The following is a 22610-nucleotide window of genomic DNA, read 5'->3' as shown; positions in this document are numbered from 1 at the left end:
AAAGAACATAGATTAAAAGATATGGGATAGTTTAAGATAAAAGAACTTGTTAGGAACAAGCCTAAGTTAAGGCCGAGCTTTCATAATTAATAATAAGTCTCTATGTTGTTGGGTTTTTGTGTGTGTGTGTGTGTGTGAGAGAGAGAGAGAGAGAGAGAGAGAGAGAGAGAGAGAGAGAGAGTTGGCAGCCCAAAGAAAAGCCATCTACAGGGCAACTGCTGTCTCAGAAAGAGCGAGGCATTGTCTTCAGTCGTATACCTACTGGTTAGCCCATCAGGCCCTAATTGCTAGTTCTAAACACATGGTCATGAAAACGCCTCTGTTCAAACTAAGTGGTCACAAGACAGCATAAGAGGACGTGAAGGTGAGAGGGAGATTTCTAGAGAAGAGGGAATGGTGGGACATAAGGAGGAAAGGAAGGGACATAAAGGATGGCGTGGGTTGAAAATAATCAGAATGTGTTACATGTGCGTATGAAATTGCCAAATAAAAAATTAGTTAATAAACAGTTATATTGGGTTGTTGATTCCTAATTCCGCCTGTTTCATTTCTAAAGTGCTTATTCGGTACCCCTTTAATTGTGCTCCTGCTGCTGATTTCATCTTTGCACACTATCAGCTCATCTATTTGGAATATTGTAATTTTCTTCTTTTACTTTATTGTTTATGATAACGATATTCCATTTCAGCTTTCTTATTTTATTTTCAGTGTATGGATGCTGTGCCTGCATTTATGTCTGTGCACCATCTGTGTGCCTGGCACCTCAGAAACCAAAAAAGGGTTTTTAATTGAAATCCTTTTTAATTGAAATTACATGTGATTGTGAGCTGCCATGTGGTTGCTGGAACTCAAACCCAGGTCCTCTGAAAGAGCAGCAAGTACTCCTAACCAAAGCCCATCTCTCCATCTTTGCTTATGATACTCTTTATGTCTACTCACTTGGTCTGGCTTGTACCTTCACACATACCCATCGACCTTGGGTTGAGAGCTGTTCTCTTGAAGAGTGAGGCTCCGGAAGAAACCCTGAGCAGACATTCTGTGAATAGATGGGATTTTTTTTTTTTTTTTACTTATTCACTAATGTTAGATTTGGGGCGCTAGATTACTGAACATCCTAGCTACCAACAGATGTTTTCTCTTGTGTTGGAAAGTCTTACCACAGAGCAGCTATCTAGTTCTTATTGAGGGTTTCCTTATATCATCAGACTTGACTTAGGAAATGAGAGAAAAGAGGAACAACCGTCATATTTAGATTATGGATGTTACAGCTTTGTTTTGCATATCCCTGCTTTCAGCTGTGCCCAAGGTCACAGTCTGTCATTAAACCCCTCTGGAAACAGCCTCCAGCATCCATCACTGTGATCACAGAGCCTAACAAACTAAAGGAGGACAGCTTATTACACACTCCTGTGCTCAGCCCACCTGCAGCTCCCCATTCTCAGAAGCAAGAGAAATCCTGTTCTGGCTTGGGGACATGACTTAGCCCCTCCACATGTTCCTCTCTTTTATCTCTGGGTTCTGTTTCTTCAGATCTTCTTAGCTTGGTACTATTCCCCTACCTGAGTAAAGACCGCAGGGTATTTGCTTCATATGCTCCCTTTGCAGAGACACTTGCACATCAATGTTGAGGGCGGCCTGACTCAAAATAGCTAAGCTACAGAGCCAGGCTATGTGTCTGTCTACCGAGAAAGAGATAAAGAAAATATGGTATACATATGGATTCGATTTCAGCTATAAACAATGAAATTGTGTTGTTTCCAGGAGGGTAGATGCAACTGGGGAGAATCATATTATGCAGAGTAAGCCAGTCTCAGAAAGATAAATATTGCACATTTTTACCCATTTGTGTATCCAGGATTGGAGGTAAGTACATAAAACGGTAAGTGTAGAGAAGGCATGAAAGGGGAATCGAACTGCCCTTGGCGACAAAGGGGACTGGCAGGACAGATGACTGAAGGTGGTCAGACACCACAGTCCCAATATGCTCAAAGTACATTACATACTTGCATTAAAAGTTACTTCTGGATCCCAACACCATGCAGATCCGTTTAAATATATTATTAATAAAACAAAAATATTGTGAGACATGATGGAATAGTTGTGTAAATACACTATCTTTGGGGATATGGTTGCACAAGTCCCCCCCCCCCCAAAAGCATCTGTTTCCCGCTCTCAAATTCCAAATTACATTGTGTTTTCCACCTCTCTTAGTCTTCTTCCATTTGGGACGTAACAGTTTTTATTAAATCTGCATTGCCATTTTCTGGCGTATTCAATGACAGTGAAAGTGAATTCATATATGCTGTCCATCTTACTTAATGAGAACTTGCCTCATTCATCTTTAATCTGTATTATAGTATGAGCTATGAGTCACTTTGGGTACATTTTATTATTAGGTCTTGTTATATTTTCAAAGACTAAATGAAAATTTTTGGTAGCATAAGCTCTCTCATCCATTACTTATCTGTCCATGCACTGAACTCATTCTAACACAACAATTACATTCCTTCTGGTCTACCACCACATCTGTGATATTAAGATTGAGTTATAGTTCTAATAAAGTTTGGTATTCATTGTTCTTCTGAGAAGAGCCTAAAATAGATAACGGCAGAAAATTTAATATCACATGTCGTCTTTTTTACAGAATTGAAGATGCTGTTCTCTTTAAAAATCTAGTTACAGGAATATCTAATCTCATCTTTTCCTCTAGTTCATGACAGGAACCATCAGTAACCAGTAAACGTGGATCATATTAATGCTTTCTAACATGCAGCAGCCGTCAATAAGATAATTCGTTACTAGGTGAAGTACATGGAGCACTATGGACAGATGGGGGTACCACATGCATGTACCATCTCAATGACATGCACGTGACTGCAATCTCCCTGGCAGCCAAGCCCGACATATGGCTAAATATCAATTACAGGGACTGAGAGGCATCTATGGCTCTGTAACTCCCGTTACTCACAGTTTGATTGTAATGGGATCTGAACAAAGAGGGTGAAGGATAACACTGGGTTTTTGTTTCTTTCTCTCTTTGTTCTTTCTTTCTGTTTTTGAAACAGGGTCCTAATATATAGTATTGGCTGACCTAGAATGCCTAGATAGACCAACTTGCCCTTGATCTCATTGATATCCATATGCTTTTGACTCCTGAGTGCTGGTGTTAAAGATGTACGTCATCATACCTGGCATGTACTTTTTTAATTTTTTAATTAATTCTCTTATATTTTATGCAATATGCTTTGATCATATTCATCTTTGCCCTGCCTCCTCCCAGAGACACCTGTCTTCCCTACTGTCCTAGCTAGGGTTTCTATTGTTGTGAAGAGACACCATACCATGGAAACTCTTATAAGGAAAACATTTAATCTTATAAGGAAAAGATTTAACTGTGGTGTCTCACTTAGAGTTCAGAGGTTTGGTCCATCATCACCATAGTGGGAAGCAAGGCAGCACACAGGAAGACATGGTGCTGAAGCTGAGAGCCTTTACATCTTGACTCACAGGCAAGAGAAAGTGGTCTAAGACACTGGGTGTGTCTTGAGCATATATGAGATCTCAAAGCCTGGCTCTACAGTGACACACTTCCTCAAACAAAGTCACACCTCCTAATAGTGCCATTTCCTTTGGGGCCCACAAATCATCACACCTACCCATCCAACTTTTTGTCTTCTTTTCTTTTTTTTTAACACCAATGGAGTTCAGTTTCTGCTATCCATATATTCTTGGATATGTGACCTTCCACTGAAGCGTGGTTGACTTACAGGCTACACTCCTAAAGAAAACAAACTCCTCCTTGCCCAGTAGCTAACAATCTCCAGTTATGGGTAGGACATTGTGCTCGCCTCCTTTCTGCATGCTGCACTTTGGTCTTGCTTGGACTTGTACAGGATTTTGGGCATGCTGTCAGGACTGCTACAAGTGCAGGTGCAGCTGTAATATTGTGGCCAGAAGACACCATTTTCTTGTAGTCATCCTCAACCTTACCACTCTTTCCTTCCCAAAATGATCCATAAGCCTTGACAGGAGAATGATAGATTAGGGCTGAATATTTGGCAGTCTCTTAATCTCTTTACCTTGATCAGTTGTAGATCTCTGTATTAATTGCCATCTACTGCAAGAAGCTTCTCTGATGAGGGTCAAGATATATATATATATATATATATATATATATATATATATATATATATCCCTATAAAGATAAGTCATTCAGAGTTCCTTGACCCCTTGTGGGCTGATCTATTGAACACCATTCTTGGAAGCCAGTTTGGAAGGAGGAGAAAATGATCTGGGGTTCAGGAGCACAGTGCACATGAATCAGCTTCCGCCTGTTAGAATGCCTGTTCTGATTCATTAGATCAGTGACCTATGTTTTGTATTTTTAACAAGATCTCAGTAGTGCTGAGACTGTTGACCACCAGAATTCACTTGAAGAAGTAAAATATAATCAGCTGCTTATATCTCTTTTCTCTCATTAAATTAAGAACTAATCCACGCTCCCTACCAGCACTGTGCTATAAGCAGATTCTCCATAAAGTTCTTGGATGGAATTTAGAGGAACAGTACCCATGAAGAAAGAAAGAAACTGACTGCAGTCATCTATCTCCTTGAGTAAATAATAAATATTTGAAATTCTTTTTATTGTACCTATATGATTGAAACAACTTAATAAAATCTTTATTGGGAACATTCGGAGCTTTGCACAACACAAAAGGGCACCGTAGTCCTTTTCATCTGAAGGAATGTAACTCATCAGGAAGATAGGATATTAGCTGTGCAGTAGAAAATCTAAATATCAAATTTTAAGTGACGGTTGATGAGATCAATACCCAAATGATTGCTGTAGATGGCAGAGTACACTTAAATAAGGAAGTAGGAGGCTGTGGCTGGAGAAATCTTGAAAAGGTTGAAAAGATAGAGAATGAGAAAGTGGAAAGATGGGTGACTGAATTGAAAGGTGGTGAGATGGATGGATGGAGGGAAGAAGGAGAGAGGGATGGAAGGAAGGAGATAGAGGAATGGAGGAGAGGATGGATGGATAGATGGGTGACATAGGGATGGAAAGAGGGAGGAAGGGAATGAAGGAAGGAAGGAGGGGGAGATAGAGGGGTGGAGGAATGGATGGGTGGATAGATGGATGATGGGGGGAGGGAGGGAGGGAGGAAGGGAGGGGGTAAATGGAGATCTGGATGGATAGAGAGAGGGAAAGAGGGAGGAAGAGAGGGAGTGAAGGAAGGAAGTGTTGTAATAGGAGCGGCGGGGCTGCGTCCCCGGCACCCGGCCGCCCACATGGCTAGCTTATGCCCCGAAATAATTACACGGACACTGTATTCTTTTAAACATTGCCTGGCCCATTAGTTCCAGTTTCTTATTGGCTAGCTCTTACATATCGATCTAACCCATTTCTAATAATCTGTGTAGCTCCACAAGCTGGCTTACCAGGAAAGATCTTAACCTGCGTCTGTCTGGAGTGGGAGAATCATGGTGACTGCCTTGACTCAGCTTCTTTCTCCCAGCATTCTGTTCTGTTTACTCAGCCTACCTAATTTTATGTCCTATTAAAGGGCCAAGGCAGTCTCTTTATTTAACCAATGAAACAACAGATAGAAAGATGACCCTCCTCCATAAAGGGAGGAAGGAAGGAAGGAAGGAAGGAAGGAAGGAAGGAAGGAAGGATGATGGATGGATGGATGGGTGAATGGATAGACAGATGGATGTGCCTCACTATGCCTTGGTACTGTGCAATGGATGGACAGATTAGCAGACTGATAGGTGGGTAGAATGGGTAGATAATAGAGCCTTCTCTCCAAGAGATGTACACGATGTACACAACCTTCTGATGTGTAGAAGCATATAAGTAGAACGTACTGATTTGTTTCATTAGTTTGACCCATGGTATAATAGCCCCATTTATCCTACAGCACACATCTCAGCGCAGCCTATACCTCAGTACAAATAAGATGCTCTAACATTGTACTCTGACTCTTATGTTTTCATTTTATGTTTAAAATTCTCTTGGTAGCAAGAAAGCAGGCAAGATTATCTATCCCACAGGGCCTGTAAATTCAGTAGATAGCAACTAGTATTGCCCTTAAAATCAATCACATCCCAGAGTGCTTCAAAATGAACTTTAGCAAATAACACGACTGTGATAAAATTTGCATATCACATTTATGGTATATTTGAGGCTTGTTCCCCCCAGCTCAGCACTTGTCTCCTAAATGAGATTACCCGTACCTGGTAGGAGCAGAGGTGAAGGGCCCTCCACTGAAAAGCCAGCCTGACTGAAACAGGAACAGAGTGACTCTTTGTCCTCTGTAACCCTGGGGACAGTGTTCATGCAGATAGCAAAGCTGAAGCTAGATTTTGCAGTTTGAGTTTGAAGCAGGACACACAAGATATCAAGTAGGATTAGTTCTTCTCTTCCTGGTGATTTTATAGCCAGAATATGCAGCCATTTAAGATTATAGAGCTGGAAGCTGTGGCTCATATTCATTAAAGCCACAACAGTACAGTCGGGAGAGAAAAAAACTCGAAGGAATCCTCATGCTAACTTCTTCACATTCACTCCTTGGACAGATGCTTATCTCCTACCCCAGTGTGCATGCGCCTCACTGCTCTTTGCACTCTCAGAACCCCCTCCTTCTGGGCCTTTGTGCCTTGCTTCTCAAGACAGACCCAGGAGCAACTCTTAACATCTATGCACCAAACGCAAGGGCCCCAAGTTCATAAGAGAAACACTGCTCTGGCTAAAATCACACACTGACCCCCACACACTGATCATGGGAAACTTCAGTCCCCCATTTTTGCTAACAGACAGGTCATCCAGACAACAACGAAACAGAGAAATTCTGGAGCTAACTCTTATTATAAACCAAAGGGACTTAACAGGTATTTAGAAAACATTTCACCCACACACAACAGAATATACCTTCCTCTCAGCACCTCATAGAAATTTCTACAAAGTTGTCCACATATTCAGAAACAAAGGAAATCTCAGCAAATACAAGAAAATTGAAATAACACACTGCATCCTAACTGAGCACCATGGATTAAAGCTGGGTATCAGCTACAACATAAAACTCACAAACTCATGGAGACTGAACAACTCACTACTGAGTGAAAAGAAGGTTAAGACAGAAATTAAGAAAGAAATTAAAAACTTTCTAGAACTGAATGAAAATGAAAATACAACATATCCGAATTTATGGAACAGAGTGAAGGCTGTTCTAAGAGGCAAGTTCGTAGCATTAAATGCCTACATAAAGAAACTGGAGAGATACTATATTAGTAACTTAAAAGCATACCTAAAAACTCTAGAGCAAAAAGAAAAATCACATCCAAAATGAGTGGACAATAGATAATCAAACTCCAAGCTGAAATTAATAAATAGAAACAAACAAAGAAACAATTACAAAGAATCAATGAAACAAAGAGTTGGTTCTTTGAGAAAAATCAATAATGACAAAATCTTAACCAAATTAACTAAAAGGTAGAGAGGAAGACCCAAGTTAACAAAATTAGAGATGAGTCAGGGATCATAACAACAGTTACCAAGGGAATCCAGACAACCATAAGGACACACTTTAAAAGCCTGAACTTCATCAGACTGGAAAACCTAGAAGAAATGTACATTTTCTCAATGCATACTACCCACCAGAGTTAAATCAAAATCAGACTTAAAAGACCTATAACTCCTAGTGATACAGAAGCAGTAATTAAGTCCAGTTTATTCCACCTGCCCCCAAAAAAGCAAAGCTCGGGGCCAGATTGAGTCAGCACTTAATTCTACTAGACCATCAAAGAAGATGTAACATCAACACTCCTCAAATTATCAAATTATTCCGAAGAAACATTTCCAAATTCATTTTATAAGGCCCCAGTTACCCTGACACCTAAATGACATAAAGACCCCCAAAAAAGAAAATTATAGACCAGTGTCTCTTATGAACATAGATAAAATGTCAAACCTTATACTTGCAAATATACTTGCAAAAATACTTGCAACCCTTATGCAAAACACATTAAAAAGATCATCCACTATAATCAAGTAGGCTTTATCCCAGAGATGCAGAGATGGTTCAACATATATAAACAGATAAATGTAATTCACCATATAAACAAACTAAAAGATAAAAACTACATGACATAGAAAGGTCTATGACATTATTCAGTGTCCCTTCATGATAAAAATCCCAGAGAGATTAGAAATATAAGGGGCATACTTCCACATAATAAAGTTAACTTACAGCAAACCTACAGCCAACATCAACCTAAATGTAAAGAAACTCCAAGAATTTCCACTAAAATTTGAAACAAGATTGTCCACTCTCTCCATACCTATTCAATACAGTACTTGAAGGCTTAGCTAGAGCAGTAAGAAAATTGTAGGATATCAAAGAGATGCAAATAAGAAGGGGAGATGTCCAAGCACCTTTATTTGCAGATGGTATGTTCACCTATATAAGTGACTTTAGAAATTCATCTGAGAAACTCCCCCAGCCAATATACACTTGAAGCGAAGTAGCTGGATTAAAAAATAACTCACAAAATCAGTAGTTTTCCTATAAACAAATGACAAACAGAAAAAGAAACCAGGGAAACAACAACATTTACAATAGCCTCAAAAAAATGTTAAGTATCTTGAGATAACTCTAACCAAGCAAATGAAAAACTTGTATCACTAAAAATGTTAGGACATTGAAGACAGAATTGAAGAAGATATCAAGTGGAAATATCTTCCATGCTAATGGGTCAGTAGGATTAAAAAGTGAAACTGTCGGGAGACGACGTTCAGAGATGGCACCTCGCAAGGGGAAGGAAAAGAAGGAAGAACAAGTCATCAGCCTTGGGCCTCACGTGGCTGAAGGAGAGAATGTATTTGGCGTCTGCCACATTTTTGCGTCCTTCAATGACACCTTTGTCCATGTTACCGATCTTTCTGGCAAGGAAACCATCTGCCAGGTGACTGGTGGAATGAAGGTCAAGGCTGACAGAGACGAGTCCTGTCCCTATACAGCCATGTTGGCTGCCCAGGATGTGGCCCAGAGGTGCAAGGAGCTGGGCATCACTGCCCTGCATATCAAACTCCGCGCCACAAGAGGAAACAGGACCAAGACCCCTGGACCTGGAGCCCAGTCGGCCCTCAGAGCTCTTGCTCACTCAGGCATGAAGATTGGGCAGATTGAGGATGTCACCCCCATTCCCTCTGACAGCACCCGAAGGAAGGGAGGTCATCATGGTCACCGTCTGTGAACAGGACTTCTCAAATTATTTTCTGTTAATAAATTGCTTTGTATCAGCAAAAAAAAAAAGTGAAACTGTCCATCCCACCAAAGCAATCTGCAGATTCAGTACAATTCCCATCAAACCTACAGTACAGATCTTGAAAGGATAACTTTCAGCTTCATATGGAAACATAAAATCCCAGAAAAACTAAAACAATCCTGAAAAGTAAAAGAAGTGCTAGAAATATCACCATATTCCATCTCAAGTTGTACTACAGAGGTATAGTAATAAAGACAGCAAGGTGTTGGCATAAAAACAGACACGTTGATCAATTGAATTGAATTAAACACCTAGACATAAATCCACATACCTATAGACACCTGATATTTTGATAAAGAAGCTAGAAATGTACCCTGGAAAAAGCACAACTGATTTATGAATGTCAAAATGTACACAGTCCTACTTAAATATACCAAAATAACTTTTAAAGTAAGTCTGTTTTTATAATCACATCTTGCTCTGAGGCCAAGTAAGTCACTATACTAACGGTATAAGTTTGACTAGTACATGTACAATAAAAACCATAAGAAAGTATGCAAGTGCTCGAGAAATGGCTCAGGGGTTCTAAGTGCTTGCAGCTCTCTGAGCATCAGCATTCAGTTCTCAGCACCTACATCTGGTAGATCACAGGTTCCTAGTGTTGAGTTCTCAGCACCTACATCTGGTAGATCACAGCTTCCTAGCGTTCAGTTCTCAGCACCTACATCTGGTAGATCACAGGTTCCTAGTGTTCAGTTCTCAGCACCTACATCTGGTAGATCACAGGTTTCTAGTGTTGAGTTCTCAGTACCTACATCTGGTAGATTACAGTTTCTAGAACTAGCACTCCAGAGAATCTGATGTCCTCTTCCAGCCTTCCTTGGTGCACACACACAGACATGAGTAAATAATAAAATATAAACCGTTTTAAAAGACAATTTCTAAAAAGACATATGTAATCTCCTGTAGTAGATTGGTAGATCCAAATTTCCCTCCTAAATGGGTCCATTTTACATCTTTATTAAAAGTTTGGCTTGTGTTCTTTGGTCTAAGACTGGACAGAAAATCACCAGCCATCAGTAACTGAAACTCGATCTTCAAGGACTGAGGAGGAGGAGTGAGGAAAAGGACACCAGCACAATGTCAACAAGTTCAAACCCTGAGCCACATGCTTGACCTCAGGGTCAACTATAGCCATGTGCATATTCCCCGTCAGATCTCAAAGGCCTACAGCTGCCGTGGTTAGCAGAGAGATGGAGAAGGGACACGGGGAGATGAGGGATGACTCAGTCCTAAAAATCACATTGTAACTTCACAATCTTTTTTTTTTTATGTTTAATTTCCAAACCCCAAGTTTATAGACAGAAGCCGCCCAGCTAGCCCGTGAGTATAATCCATGTGCAAAGCTGTCAGTAAGCCACTGGGCTGGCGAAACCACATGTGACTCATTTGGCTCTGATTTTAAGAAAATTTATTCCTTTCCTGGGTGTGCAGGTGAGTGGTGGAGAGCCGAGCGCAGCTGTTATACCAGCGGGGACTGGGTTTCTATGCTTTAGGGAATGTGGGCTAGAGAACTGCACTAAGCTCGGCAGGGCTCTCCTACCAACTAAGACGCCCCCATTTAGGTCCCTGTTGAACTCCGCTCTTCAAGCTTACATTGTGCAGATTGGTGCTTCAGTTGAGAGTACTCTCCAAAAGTTTCTTGAGTTGCTCTGTGGACGCTGTCTTTCTATTGTGTTGCCATGAGTGATCCTTGAATCCATAGCTGTGTTTAGTCCAAGGATTCTTTTCTTTTGTAGAAGTATTTGTAAAGCTGCAGCTCTCAACGGTCAGATTGTGTTCTTTGTAAACAACATCCTTGACTGTAATGGGTTTGCTTCTCAGTTCCTGTTGCAGAGTCCTAGAGGGGCTGCTAGCCAGTCAGGGTCTCAGTGGGAGGGGCTAAAGTCAGAAGAAGAGGTAAAGGTATACAGAAAGCATCTAGGGATATTAAACCACAAAAGCAGGTTTGTGCTGGTTTGCCTCTGAGCATTATGTTCCCCTGGCAACTGGAATCCAGATCACATTCTTCTCAGCATGTCTCGGTCTGACTCTCAAGGGATTAACGCTTCCTGAAGAGTTTTCATAAACGAACTTCTGAGCTGTTCCAGAGCAAAAAAGTCAAAAACGTTATCAGGCCCTTTATTCGTCTGAATAAAAAACATGATAAAAGTTTTGCTTCCAGTGATCTTTAGCTTGTAAACATTTTTCTTCCATGAGGCTGTCAGAGAATAAATACAAATCAAGAAAATTTACCAATGGCGCCTGAGAGGGCAGGTTCGGGAGCTGTGTCCACTTCTCCTTGGTATAATCAAATCCTCAAGCAGAGGTCCCTTTCTCTTCTAGTGCCCTATGATCTCAGAGAAAAAACTCCAGGCTGTTAGGTTTGTCATTCATTCCTGGGGAATTTTCGAGATGGACTAGTAAACCAGTCAGCAGCTTCATTCATCCTGTTGGCACAGCCCACATTGCTCTCCCTGGCTCCTTGCATCTGTCCCCACTGAGACAATTTCAGATTCCTCTTTTGGGAGTATAATCTTGGGACAGACTTTTTAAGATTCTCCTTCTTATTGACCTAAATTCTGAGAAGATCCTGATCATCCTAGCAACAGGACGAGGGACATTTCCTGTGCTCCTGCCCCCGACCGTTGGGTCTTCGTCCTCTTTGTGAAAATGTCCTTCATTTCACTTGATTGCCTGTGTCTCCTGCAATACTAAAATATGGGCTTTTATTGTAGCCTGATCATCTTTGGCCCCCAGCTCTGCACCCTCCTCATCCCAGACAGAAACCTCATCTAAGCAGGAGTGGTTCATTATCATCGCAGGAAACCTGTTAATGTTGGCTTTTCAGCATCACGCTTGAAGTGTGCTTTGATCTCAAGGTCCAGACACCTTCTCCAGCCCGGGCTTATGTCCTGCCATACATTATAGAAGATGGATATGCCCAGAGGGAGGAAGGACCAAGCTACCCTTGCTTTATACCTTGCTCTCTCTTCCCTTTTCTAGTGAATAACAGCCTTCTGACTTTCCCTTCTGACAAGTTTATCAGTTCCTGATAGAAAGAAACAGTCTACATGAAACATGTGCACTAAAAAATAGTCCACCATTGAGTAGGTCTCCCTTTCTTCACTGGGAAATAAAGGAGAAGTATAAATATCTAAGAACATCAGACCTTGATGTGACCTTTTAAAATTAAATATCATCCTTTAACATGCGGAAATCTTATGTGGTAAGTTGTTTTCAGGTTGGCTACAGATTAGGCATACAACCCCAAACAGGATATACTTGTGTGACATTAGCAGAATTAGAAATGCCAGACTGATATTCTAAAACACAGAGAGGGGCACTGAGGTCTCCTTTCTCTGGTGTTTAAATTCCCCTCTTGGTGTATATGAATTTGTGTACTTCCCTTTTTCTTTCTTTCTTCTTTATTCCTTCTTTTCTTCCTTCCTTCCTTCATCCTTCCTTTCTCTCTTTCTTGCGTACTTTCCTGACAGACACAATTATATAGCTGTTTTCTCTGCCACCACAGTGTACATGACCTTGAACCATTCCCAGTCCATCATTATGTCCAGTCTACCAAGACCAATGTTCCATCCTCACCTGGCCCTTTAGCGGCCTTTTCCTCTTAAGATTATAAGCAGCCAAATATGAATTTTTTCCTGAAATACGGGTTTAGATTCCCTTGCCGGTTTGTCATGGCGACTGCCTAGCCAACTTCCCACTTGAATCCTACTCCGGCCTCTCTTCTAACCCAGTTTCTCCAGCTTCGACAAATCCTTTGTAAAACTGTCAATGATGGAGCTATTACTCCATCTGGAGCCAATGTCCCACTTTCTGCTCCAAGATCTTCACAGAGAACCCTGCCTCCTCCAGATCACGAGGCTTGTAACACCTGCCAAGGCTGTGTGCCACATGAGGTAACTCTCACCACTCCACAGAGAACAGCACAGAACCATAACCTGCCTCCTGCAATTAGTAATATACCATAAAAGGAGGAATAAAATACAGAATGATATGTAATCATGCTGTGTATGAATCTAGCCATGAAAATGAAGGAAAACTACACTAGCAGTATGGAAAGGCACTCCTATGATAAAACAAGTATAAAAACAACATTCAAACATCATTTTAAAGAAACAGGTTCCAAAGGACAAGTGTGGGCTCTCCTACTGGCGTTCTTTGAAAGCTCTGTGAGCTCTCCGTGGGTCACTCCAGAACATACAAGTAAAGCAGATGGATTGGGAAAAAAAATACTTTTCAGTTTTTCACTATTTAACAAGTCTGACCTCATTTATCAAAAGATTAATACAATATGTCTATGTACATAGGGTGTAAAACCATGAAGAAATAACACTAGATAAATATATGCTCTCTGGAATCCTAAAGAAAATAATCTGTTTCTATTGTGTTTTATTATAATTAATATAAAATAAAGTGTGTGCTATCAAAGTAAAGGTAATCAAATAAAAAGAAGAAACTTCTTTCAAGGTCACTCAAAGATGTCTAGTTGATGTCACTAAACCATCTGTGGAAACAGTCTGCTTAATGAGGTTAAAATGGCAAGTTATACATTATGGGGGAAGTTATGCCATGAAAAATTACATATTAAAGATGCAGGCAACCACCAACATAAACATTGTAACCCAAAGCTGGGTGGAAAGAAACCCAGAAAGGACTACAAATGATTTCTTTCTCTTCCTCAGTAAAAATGCTCCATTTTCAAAGAAACGATCTCCTGAGAAAATTGGGAGCATGGAGATCATGGGGGAGGATAGAAGGAGAGAGGGGAGGAAGGAAGGAAGCAGAGAAAAATGTATAAAAACGATTTTTAAAAGTTTCATTTTCATCACTGTCCCAGAAATAGAAAGAAATTTCATTTGCTAACCACAGACACTGAGAGTAACAATTAATAAGTGGGACGTCCTGAAATGGAAAAGCTTCTGTAAAGCAAAGGACACGGTCAACAAGACAAAATGACAGCCAACAGAATGGGAAAAGATCATCACCAACCCCACATCAGACAGAGGTCTGATCTCCAAAATATACAAAGAACTCAAGAAATTGGTCATCAAAAGAACTCATAATCCAATAAAAAAAAATGGAGTACAGACCTAAACAGAGAACTTTCAACAGAGGAATCTAAAATGGCTAAAAGACACTTAAGGAAATGTTCAACATCCTTAGTCATCAGAGAAATGCAAATAAAAACAACTCTAAGATTCCATCTTACACCTGTAAGAATGGCCAAGATCAAAAACACTGATGAAAATTTATGCTGGAGAGGTTGTGGGGAAAAGGAAACACTTCTACATTGCTGGTGGAAATGCAAGCTGGTACAACCCCTTTGGATGTCAGTGTGGCGATTTCTCAGAAAATTAGAAAACAACCTTCCTCAAGACCCAGTAATACCACTTTTGGGTGTATATCCAAAGGATGCTCAATCGTGCCACAAGGACATGTGTTCAACTATGTTTATAGTAGCATTGTTTGTCATAGTCAGAACCTGGAAACAACCTAAATGCCACTTGACTGATGAATAAGGAAAATGTGGTAATTTACACAATGGAGTACTACACAGCAGAAAAAAAATAATGACATCTTGAATTTTGCAGGAAAATGGATGGAGCTAGAAAACATTATTTTGAGTAAGGTAACCCAGAAACAGAAAGATAATTATCACACGTACTTACTCATAGGTGGTTTTTAAACATAAAGCAAAGAAAGCCAGCCTACAAACCACAATCCCAGAGAACTTAGATAACAATGAGGACACTAAGAGAGACTTACGTAGATCTAATCTACATGAGAAGTAGAAAAAGACAAGATCTCCTGAGTAAATTGGGAGCATGGGGACCTTGGGGGAGGGTTGAAGGGAAGAGGGAAGAGGCAAGAAGGGAATGAGAGAAAAATATAGAGCTCAATAAAAATATGTAAATAAATCCTTTAAAAAATAAAAGAAAAACTTTCTTTTGGTTAAAAAACATGTAAATGTTTCTGGGAAATCTAATTGATCCCATTTAACAAGAAATATCAGACTGGGAGATGTACGGACAAGAAATGCTGAATAATTAACCTAGAAATGTTGAAGAGAGTAAGCATTGATGGCAACCCAAGTGTGAGTGAAGGGACAGAAGCAAAATGGGAGACGAGGCTGCTCTGAATCTTTGGAGCATGCTTGCTTTTCCCCATTTCCTTTTACTGGGCCTTCTCTTCCCACTCTTTTCTAAATATTTTTAATTTTAAGAGTCCTCACTCAGTCAGAAATCCTTCTACTTTTTCCTGGATGGCTAACACTTTTTGAGTGACAGATTTATTTACAATTCTGACATAATTAAAGGGAGGAAGTGAAGGAAAAAAATCTAGAGATGTATTTGCATTTGTGACTGAGAAGCCAGTGTGGGGAGGGGCATATACAAGGAATAGAAATTATTTGGTCAGCCACCAACCTGAGTTGCTGGCAGAAAGAAAGGACAGTGTGTTCAAGACCCTTCTGCTCTGCCTCACACCCCATCCTTATTTATATGTAAATATTTGCAAATCTACCTACGGAAAGAGATATATATATGTGATGTTTCTCCTAAGGTAGTGCCATTCTTTCTTTTTGTTTGCTATCCACACAGCAAAATAACACTCAAAGTAGTAGAGATACACTCTCCCTCCCTCTCTTCACAGGGAAGTCAGGTGTGACTGAAAGCCTTGTGTTGAGTGAAAACCCTGTAAAACCTGTCTATGCCTTAAAATGTTCAATGGCAAAATTACCATCTGGTGGTAATGCCTACAGCCATGCCTAGATATGATAATCAAACGCAGCCAGCAAGATGCTTTTGCAGAGCTAGAGAGAGTTTATTAGAATCTATTTGTGAGATTCCAAGAGCTATTTGGGGTTGCCAGAAAGGGAAACAGAAAAGCAAGTTGTGGTAGAGATCACCAAAGATCAGATAATGAAAATATCCTCCAAATAGAAATGAAATAGCAGGCTTCCATAAGTGTGTAATAGTCTATAATAGATAAAACTATCTTTCACTCATAAAACTCGAGAGCTCAGGGAATGCAGATTTCGTGTGCATGGGCCTTGCTCTTGTTTAACCAAGAAAATCCCGAGTTGAAACAGATTAACTGATGGTCTCTTCCCAGATCTACCTGACTGATGCTTATTTATGTATTTCTGATCATTATATAGTCAGCAAAACACAGTTTTCTCCCTTGACAATGGGTATCTATCTACCTTGGTGTTGGTGTGGGAGAAGGTACCAATGTGAGTATTTATGAATTAGGATCTCAAAGTATAATCACATATTGATTGACTGTCAGGAATGAATTAATCACAAGCATATCCTACCACCTGCCTCGTAGCTAGGAGATTGTCTGAAAGACATAATGGAATCTCTTTATAAAAATACATTCAGTTCATACTCTCAGCACCCACTGTGTTCCGTGATTTTACCAACATATGTAATAAGTTCCTCCTTCCTAAACAGTGACTTCCACAGCCAGCTTGAGTCATTATTTCCACACCTGTGCTGTTTTCAGAACATTCCCTCCAGCCTTTGTATCTATTTCACGCCCCTTGCATTTGAACTGCCACCACCTTGAAGAGCTTCCTCCCCCGTTCCTTTTCTAGACTTCGGACTCCATCGGCACAGGTCACATTCACCGTCCGTTTCCTTCTCAAGAGTAAGTACTGGCCTCGTTGTTTTCAGTCCCCACAAGGAGCTGTGACACCGGCCTCTTATCTGCGTGGCTATCTTTATTAATGCCCCCTTCCCACCCTGCCACAGGAAGATGGGGTCATGTGGAGTTCTAAGCCGGGTGGCCTCCGAACCCTTGGACACGCTCTTCTGATAATGAGCACTAACAATGCATTAGCTTTCCTGATGAATGTGGTTCTGCTCCGTTTCATCTCACCTATTAATTTTGTTGCCAATATTCCCTTAAGGATGGTTATTTCCATAGATAATTTTTCAGGCTTTGATTTATTTCTTTTCACCATTTTACTAAACTTCTGCATGGTTTCTAACATGACATTTAACAAATACAATGGCAAATATACTTTCTTTAATTTTAAAGAAAAACGGCAAAAGGGGCTAGAGGAATGGGCTCGCGGTTTGCAGTGCTAGCTGTGAAGGCATGAGGACCTGAATGTGGACCCTTGGCAACATTGGGTGTGGCAGCACCCATGTGTAAAGTCATCCTGGTGAAGCGGGGAAAGGAGGGTCCCCAGAGCTCAACTGTCAGCCAGCCTAGGCAACCCATGGGCTGCATGATCAGTAAGAAAGTCTACTTCAAAAAATAATGTGGAATACTACAGAGAAAGACATCCAAGTCAACCTCCAACCTAGACACCCATGTGCGTATGCAAACATGCACACACATGAGCATGGAGACACATCCACATAAGCATATATGAACACCCACAAAAATGACAAAAAAATAAAATAAGTTATGTTCCCAAATGATTCTGTTCTCCTCATTAAGCAAATCTGTGTAAATGCTTTATCTCACCAATGCTGTGGAGTGACCCTTCTACCCTTCTCTACACTCTGAAGATGTGTTGCTCTCACTCTTAATAAAAAGCTGATTGGCTGATAGCTAGGTGGGATTTTCAAGGCAGAGAGAATGCTGGGCAGAAGGAGGATAGAGATGGAGGTGTCATGAACCAGTCGTAGAAGAAGCAACATGGGAAGTTAATAGATGAGGCAAATGAGCAGCACATAGATTAACAGGACTAATGTAAGTTGTAAGAGCAGGCTGGAGATAAGCCTACGCTATTAGCTGAACAATTATAATTAATAATAAGTCCTGTGTGGTTATTTGGGGAGCAGCTAGTGGGACAGGGCTGATCAGCAGCCTATCTGGAAAACCCCACCTACACACCAGAATACCACATGCACGGCTTTCAGTTCCAGAGTGATCCATTGTGGTAGGCAAGATATGGCAACAAGCAGGAAGATATTTACAAGTTTACAAGAGCAGAAATCGGGTTGAACACACCACCTCCTCTCTCAGGAAGCAGAGAGAATGAACAGGAAATGGAGCCAGGCAATAAATCCCCTAAACCCATATCAGGGGGTGCACCTCCAGTCAGTTCTACCTCTTTATAGTTGCCCATCTTCCCCAGCAATTCCTCCCATGAGCCCATAGGGGGCGCCTCACATTCAAATCACAACTCATACTAATTGTGAAGCTGGGATTCTTGGTTTTATTAAGATGTGGATTGTGGCTTCTCAAGAAAGTATTACTTGTGTCATTTTATATAAGCGACGTCAACATTCATGGATTTTTCTAGCCACTGGGGCCCTGAAACCAATCCACATGACACTGAGATGCCACTATACAAACTGGTGGGGTGAACCATGAAATATGGACTGAATTATTGAGCAAATATAACTGAAGTAGTGACTAGCTCGGAAGCTGAGGTAGCAGTATATTGCTTGCAAATAGTTTGCAATAAGGAGAAAAAGAACTGGGCCTAGCAGGGGTTCAGCTTGTGTCTCTGTCTGGAAGAAAGAGGAGGCCAGTTGGCTGTGAGGCACTTGGGTTTGAATCTTAGATGATTTCAACTGAGGGTCAACTCTGTACAGCTGGCTCCTGGAATCACCTGTGAGCTTCTCTAAGTTTACCTGTAGAAGTTTGAAGGTATGTTTTAGAATGGTAGGGACTCATTGGTTTGCCCTCCAGCAATTAGAGCATCCTGTGCTGACCATCATCATCAGGTGAACTGAAGGTCTCAATCAGAGGGTGGCAAAAATCCACACAGTTCACAAAATGTCTGCTCTACAAATCAGCATACTACCCGATGTGGTGACACATTCCCTAGGCTTTGCTCCATGTTCTTTCATGGCATGCTAATCTTTCCTTGTAGATGAATTTGAGCACAAGAAAATGAAGCAAGAAAAACAACCACAGCAGCTTTGCTTTAAAAAGCAGTGCAGCAGAACGAATTGTGTGCAGAATACTAAACTCTATTTGGTCTCACTCCTTTATGGAACCTCCTAAGTCGACCCTGGGTGAGATCCTGGCCAGTTCCTCACACCCTGAGTCCCTCTTGTGGCTGTGTTATTTTCTTAAGGGAAAAGGTCTTTCTCTTTCCAGAAAGACTTTATGGAAGGAGAAAAAGAATTGGGCCTAGCAGGGGCTCAGCTTGTGTCTCTGGCACAGGAGCAAACTTAGACAAAATTGTCTGTGTAGCTGCTGTGTGTAATACAGTGAATTCTGCCTAAGACTTCTTTTAGTAAATAATAATAATAAAGCCTATTTTGTTAAACCTGAGATAGTTGGCTATGAAGAGTAAATTGCCCGTGCTTTCATTTATATTCACATTCCTGAGACTTTTAGATTTTAGTTTTAGATTTTTAGTTTAGATAGTGCCTCAAGTAGCTAAGGTTCTTCTCACACTCACTGTGTAGAAGTGAATGACTTCTGATCCCCCTGCCTCCACCTCCTGAGAACTGGAATTAAAGAAATGACAGTTGTATCTAGTTCATGTAGTCCTGGGAATTGACCACAGGGCTCAGTGCATTCTGGGAAAATGCCCCATCAACAGAGGCTTATCGCCAACTCCTCAAGACCATTCTTAGATGGAATATGGGTGCCAGGTCTCTGGTGTGTTAAAGAATCTACTAATAAAGGCAGGGAGGCTGGGATTGGAGAGATGGCTCAGCAGTAAAGAGGACTATCTACTTTTCCAGGGGACCCACGTTTGATTCCCAGCATTCACACGGTGGCTCACAATCTTCTGTAGCTCTAGTTCTAGGAAATCCTTCATGACTACCAGGTACATATGTGATATACAGACATATGCCCAAGCAAAACACTTACATATAAATAAAAAATAAAACAATTAAATATCAAGGAAAACACAAGATATTGCAACCAAATGGCCCTCACAAAATATTTATTTGTTGATATAAAAAAATCATGAAAAAAGACTAGTCATGTGATATTTATACCTCAACAGAAAACGTATTTGTTCAATTTTTATTTGCCCTTCTATCAATCAATTGCCAATATTTAACACTGAGAAGGTAAAATGCAAAATAGTTTTATTCAGGGTCTTAGAAATTATAATTCTAGAAACTCAGATTCCAGGAAAACTAAAAGTGTTCTCTAAAGAAAGGGGAAAATAGAATTTGGACTTAAAAAAGCAGAACCTTGAAATCCCTGTCACAGGCAAACATTCGGTCCATGAGTCCACAGCTGATTGGTTAACTGGTTTTAGGCAGCTCAGCTTGGGCTAAGTGGAGCCTGTACAATGGTCTCTATGTCTAGGGAGCTTCCTGCGATTTATCAAGGTCACTCACCAACAAGTTTAATTAATTAAAATCCTCACCCAAATGGGAAAAGGGAAAAGAAAGATTATGTGGGGTTTAAGGGCAGAGGAAGGTGTGCAAGCAATCAGAGAGATAGGGGATAGCAAACATTAATACATATTGTATTTATTTTTGTTAGTATGCATACATGTGTGTATGCTATGTTTGTGTGTCTGTGTATATGCATGTGTGTATATGCTATGTGTGTGCTTGTGTTTGTCTATGTGTTTGTGTGTCTGTCTGTCTGTGTGTGCGTGTCTGTGTGTATGCTGTGTGTGTCTGTGTGTATGCATGCGTGTATATGCTATGTGTGTGTTTGTGTTTGTGTGTGTGTATGTGTGTGTATGTATGCATGTCTATGTGTGCGTTTGTGTATATGTGTTTATATGTGTGGTATGTGTGTTTACCAGCAAAGGCCAGAAGAAGGCATCAAATCCCCTGGAGCTGGAGTTACAGGTAGTTGTGAGCAGCTGGACATGATATCTGGAAGAGCAGCGAGTACTTTCAACTGTGGAGCCATCTCCTAGCTCCAAAATTAAGAATATCTGAAAAAGCTAAATGAAAATCTCTGTGACTCGGTGACTTTAGCTGGATCAGACCTGAAAGCCTCCTTCCTGCAATCTAGCATCCATGGTTCTAGAGCCTCCTTCCTGTGGTCTAACTTTCATGGTTCTAGAACCTCTTTGCTGCAATCTAGCTTTTATAGTTCTGGAAAATACAAAGCACAATGCTATAGGGAAGGGAGCAATTAAACCATCCTTCCCAGCAGCAGCACCTACAAACCACAACTACCGGCATGGCAAGACAGGCAGAACAGTGCAAGAAGTGGCACTCACATAACGACAGCAACCAACAGCTGTAGAACTAGACTTCAGGCCCATTCAGCAACGGAGAAATCATGCCTGTTACTGAAAAATTAGCATCTTCCTATGGCTAGTAAGGTCATAGACCTTAGAAGCGAATCTACTACTGACACTTTGCTAGACTAGCATAATTCCTAACTCCATTCTAAATCTTAATATTGCACCCACAGGTAAGTGTAACCATGAGTCCTCATCAAAGAAAGAAAGCTCTGTTTACTGATGAAAACCAGAACCAGATACAGTTCAGAAATCAACAGATCATGGGGAGCTCAGCCCCAGCAGATACATTGACATCACAGCTCCTGCCTGCCTCTATGACTCAGGAAACCTTGTAGACATGAAAACAGGAAGAGTGTGTCAGAATAGAAGGAAGTCTGCTGTGAAACAGTCTCTCCCAGAAATGGCCGCAAACACAAGACCAGAGCAGTAGCAATCCCAATGAACATGTATGTTAATGGAGAAGGGGGGAAGTTTCACTGGTTCCCACCTATACACCAAGAAGCACAGACAGCCAATAACTTCTGGGAGAAGGGGAATTGGCCTCTTCCAGGCGTCAGGCCCATTAGTGGTTGCCTAATGCAGACCGGCCAGCACTGAAACAATATGCACACGAGCAACAAAAGCAGACTCAGCGGGTTCAGAGAACATACATATGTCACACATACATGTGTGTGTAACAATGATAATCAAAGAAAAGGAGATTTATCAGCCTGAAAGTTAGGAGGACATAGGATATGTTTGAAGGACGGTAGTTGAAAGGGGCTGAAGGAAGGGGATAGAATGGTGTAGTTCTGTTTCAATTAAAAACACACGAAAATAACTAAAAGAAAAATATTTCAATGAAAGGAAAGTCAAAATAGGCTTTTTGTGCCAAACCCTTCACACACACACACACACACACACACACACACACACACACACACGACCACCACAAGCCTAGAGCTACTGTGTACACCAGGTGCATTCTTCTTTTACGAGGCAGTTTCTTAGAGAAAGCTGCTTGCAGGCATTATTAAAATCCCACCGTGGATGGTCCTGGCGTGGGATCTCTATAATTTAAACATCCCCTTCACCAAATGCTCACAATAGAAATAAATACATCTACTGTTTCTGTACATCTATGAAG

At 40.8% G+C, this 22610-nt stretch overlaps 1 protein-coding gene across 1 annotated transcript; it reads left to right on the top strand.

The window, feature by feature from the left end:
* Positions 1-8778: 8778 nt before the first annotated feature.
* Positions 8779-9317, top strand: LOC121440995 (40S ribosomal protein S14-like). The gene has a single exon (XM_041642107.1). The coding sequence runs from the start codon at positions 8803-8805 to the stop codon at positions 9256-9258; it is 456 nt and encodes a 151-aa protein (XP_041498041.1). The 5' UTR covers positions 8779-8802; the 3' UTR covers positions 9259-9317.
* The last annotated feature ends 13293 nt before the right edge of the window (positions 9318-22610 follow it).

The sequence above is a fragment of the Microtus oregoni genome, unplaced genomic scaffold, assembly GCF_018167655.1.
Source record: "Microtus oregoni isolate MIOR12 unplaced genomic scaffold, Mior012 000072F_ref0000427, whole genome shotgun sequence".
Taxonomy (NCBI): Eukaryota; Metazoa; Chordata; class Mammalia; order Rodentia; family Cricetidae; genus Microtus; species Microtus oregoni.
The sequence above is the reverse complement of the archived record's forward strand: the minus strand, read 5'-3'. Positions and strand labels throughout refer to the sequence as shown.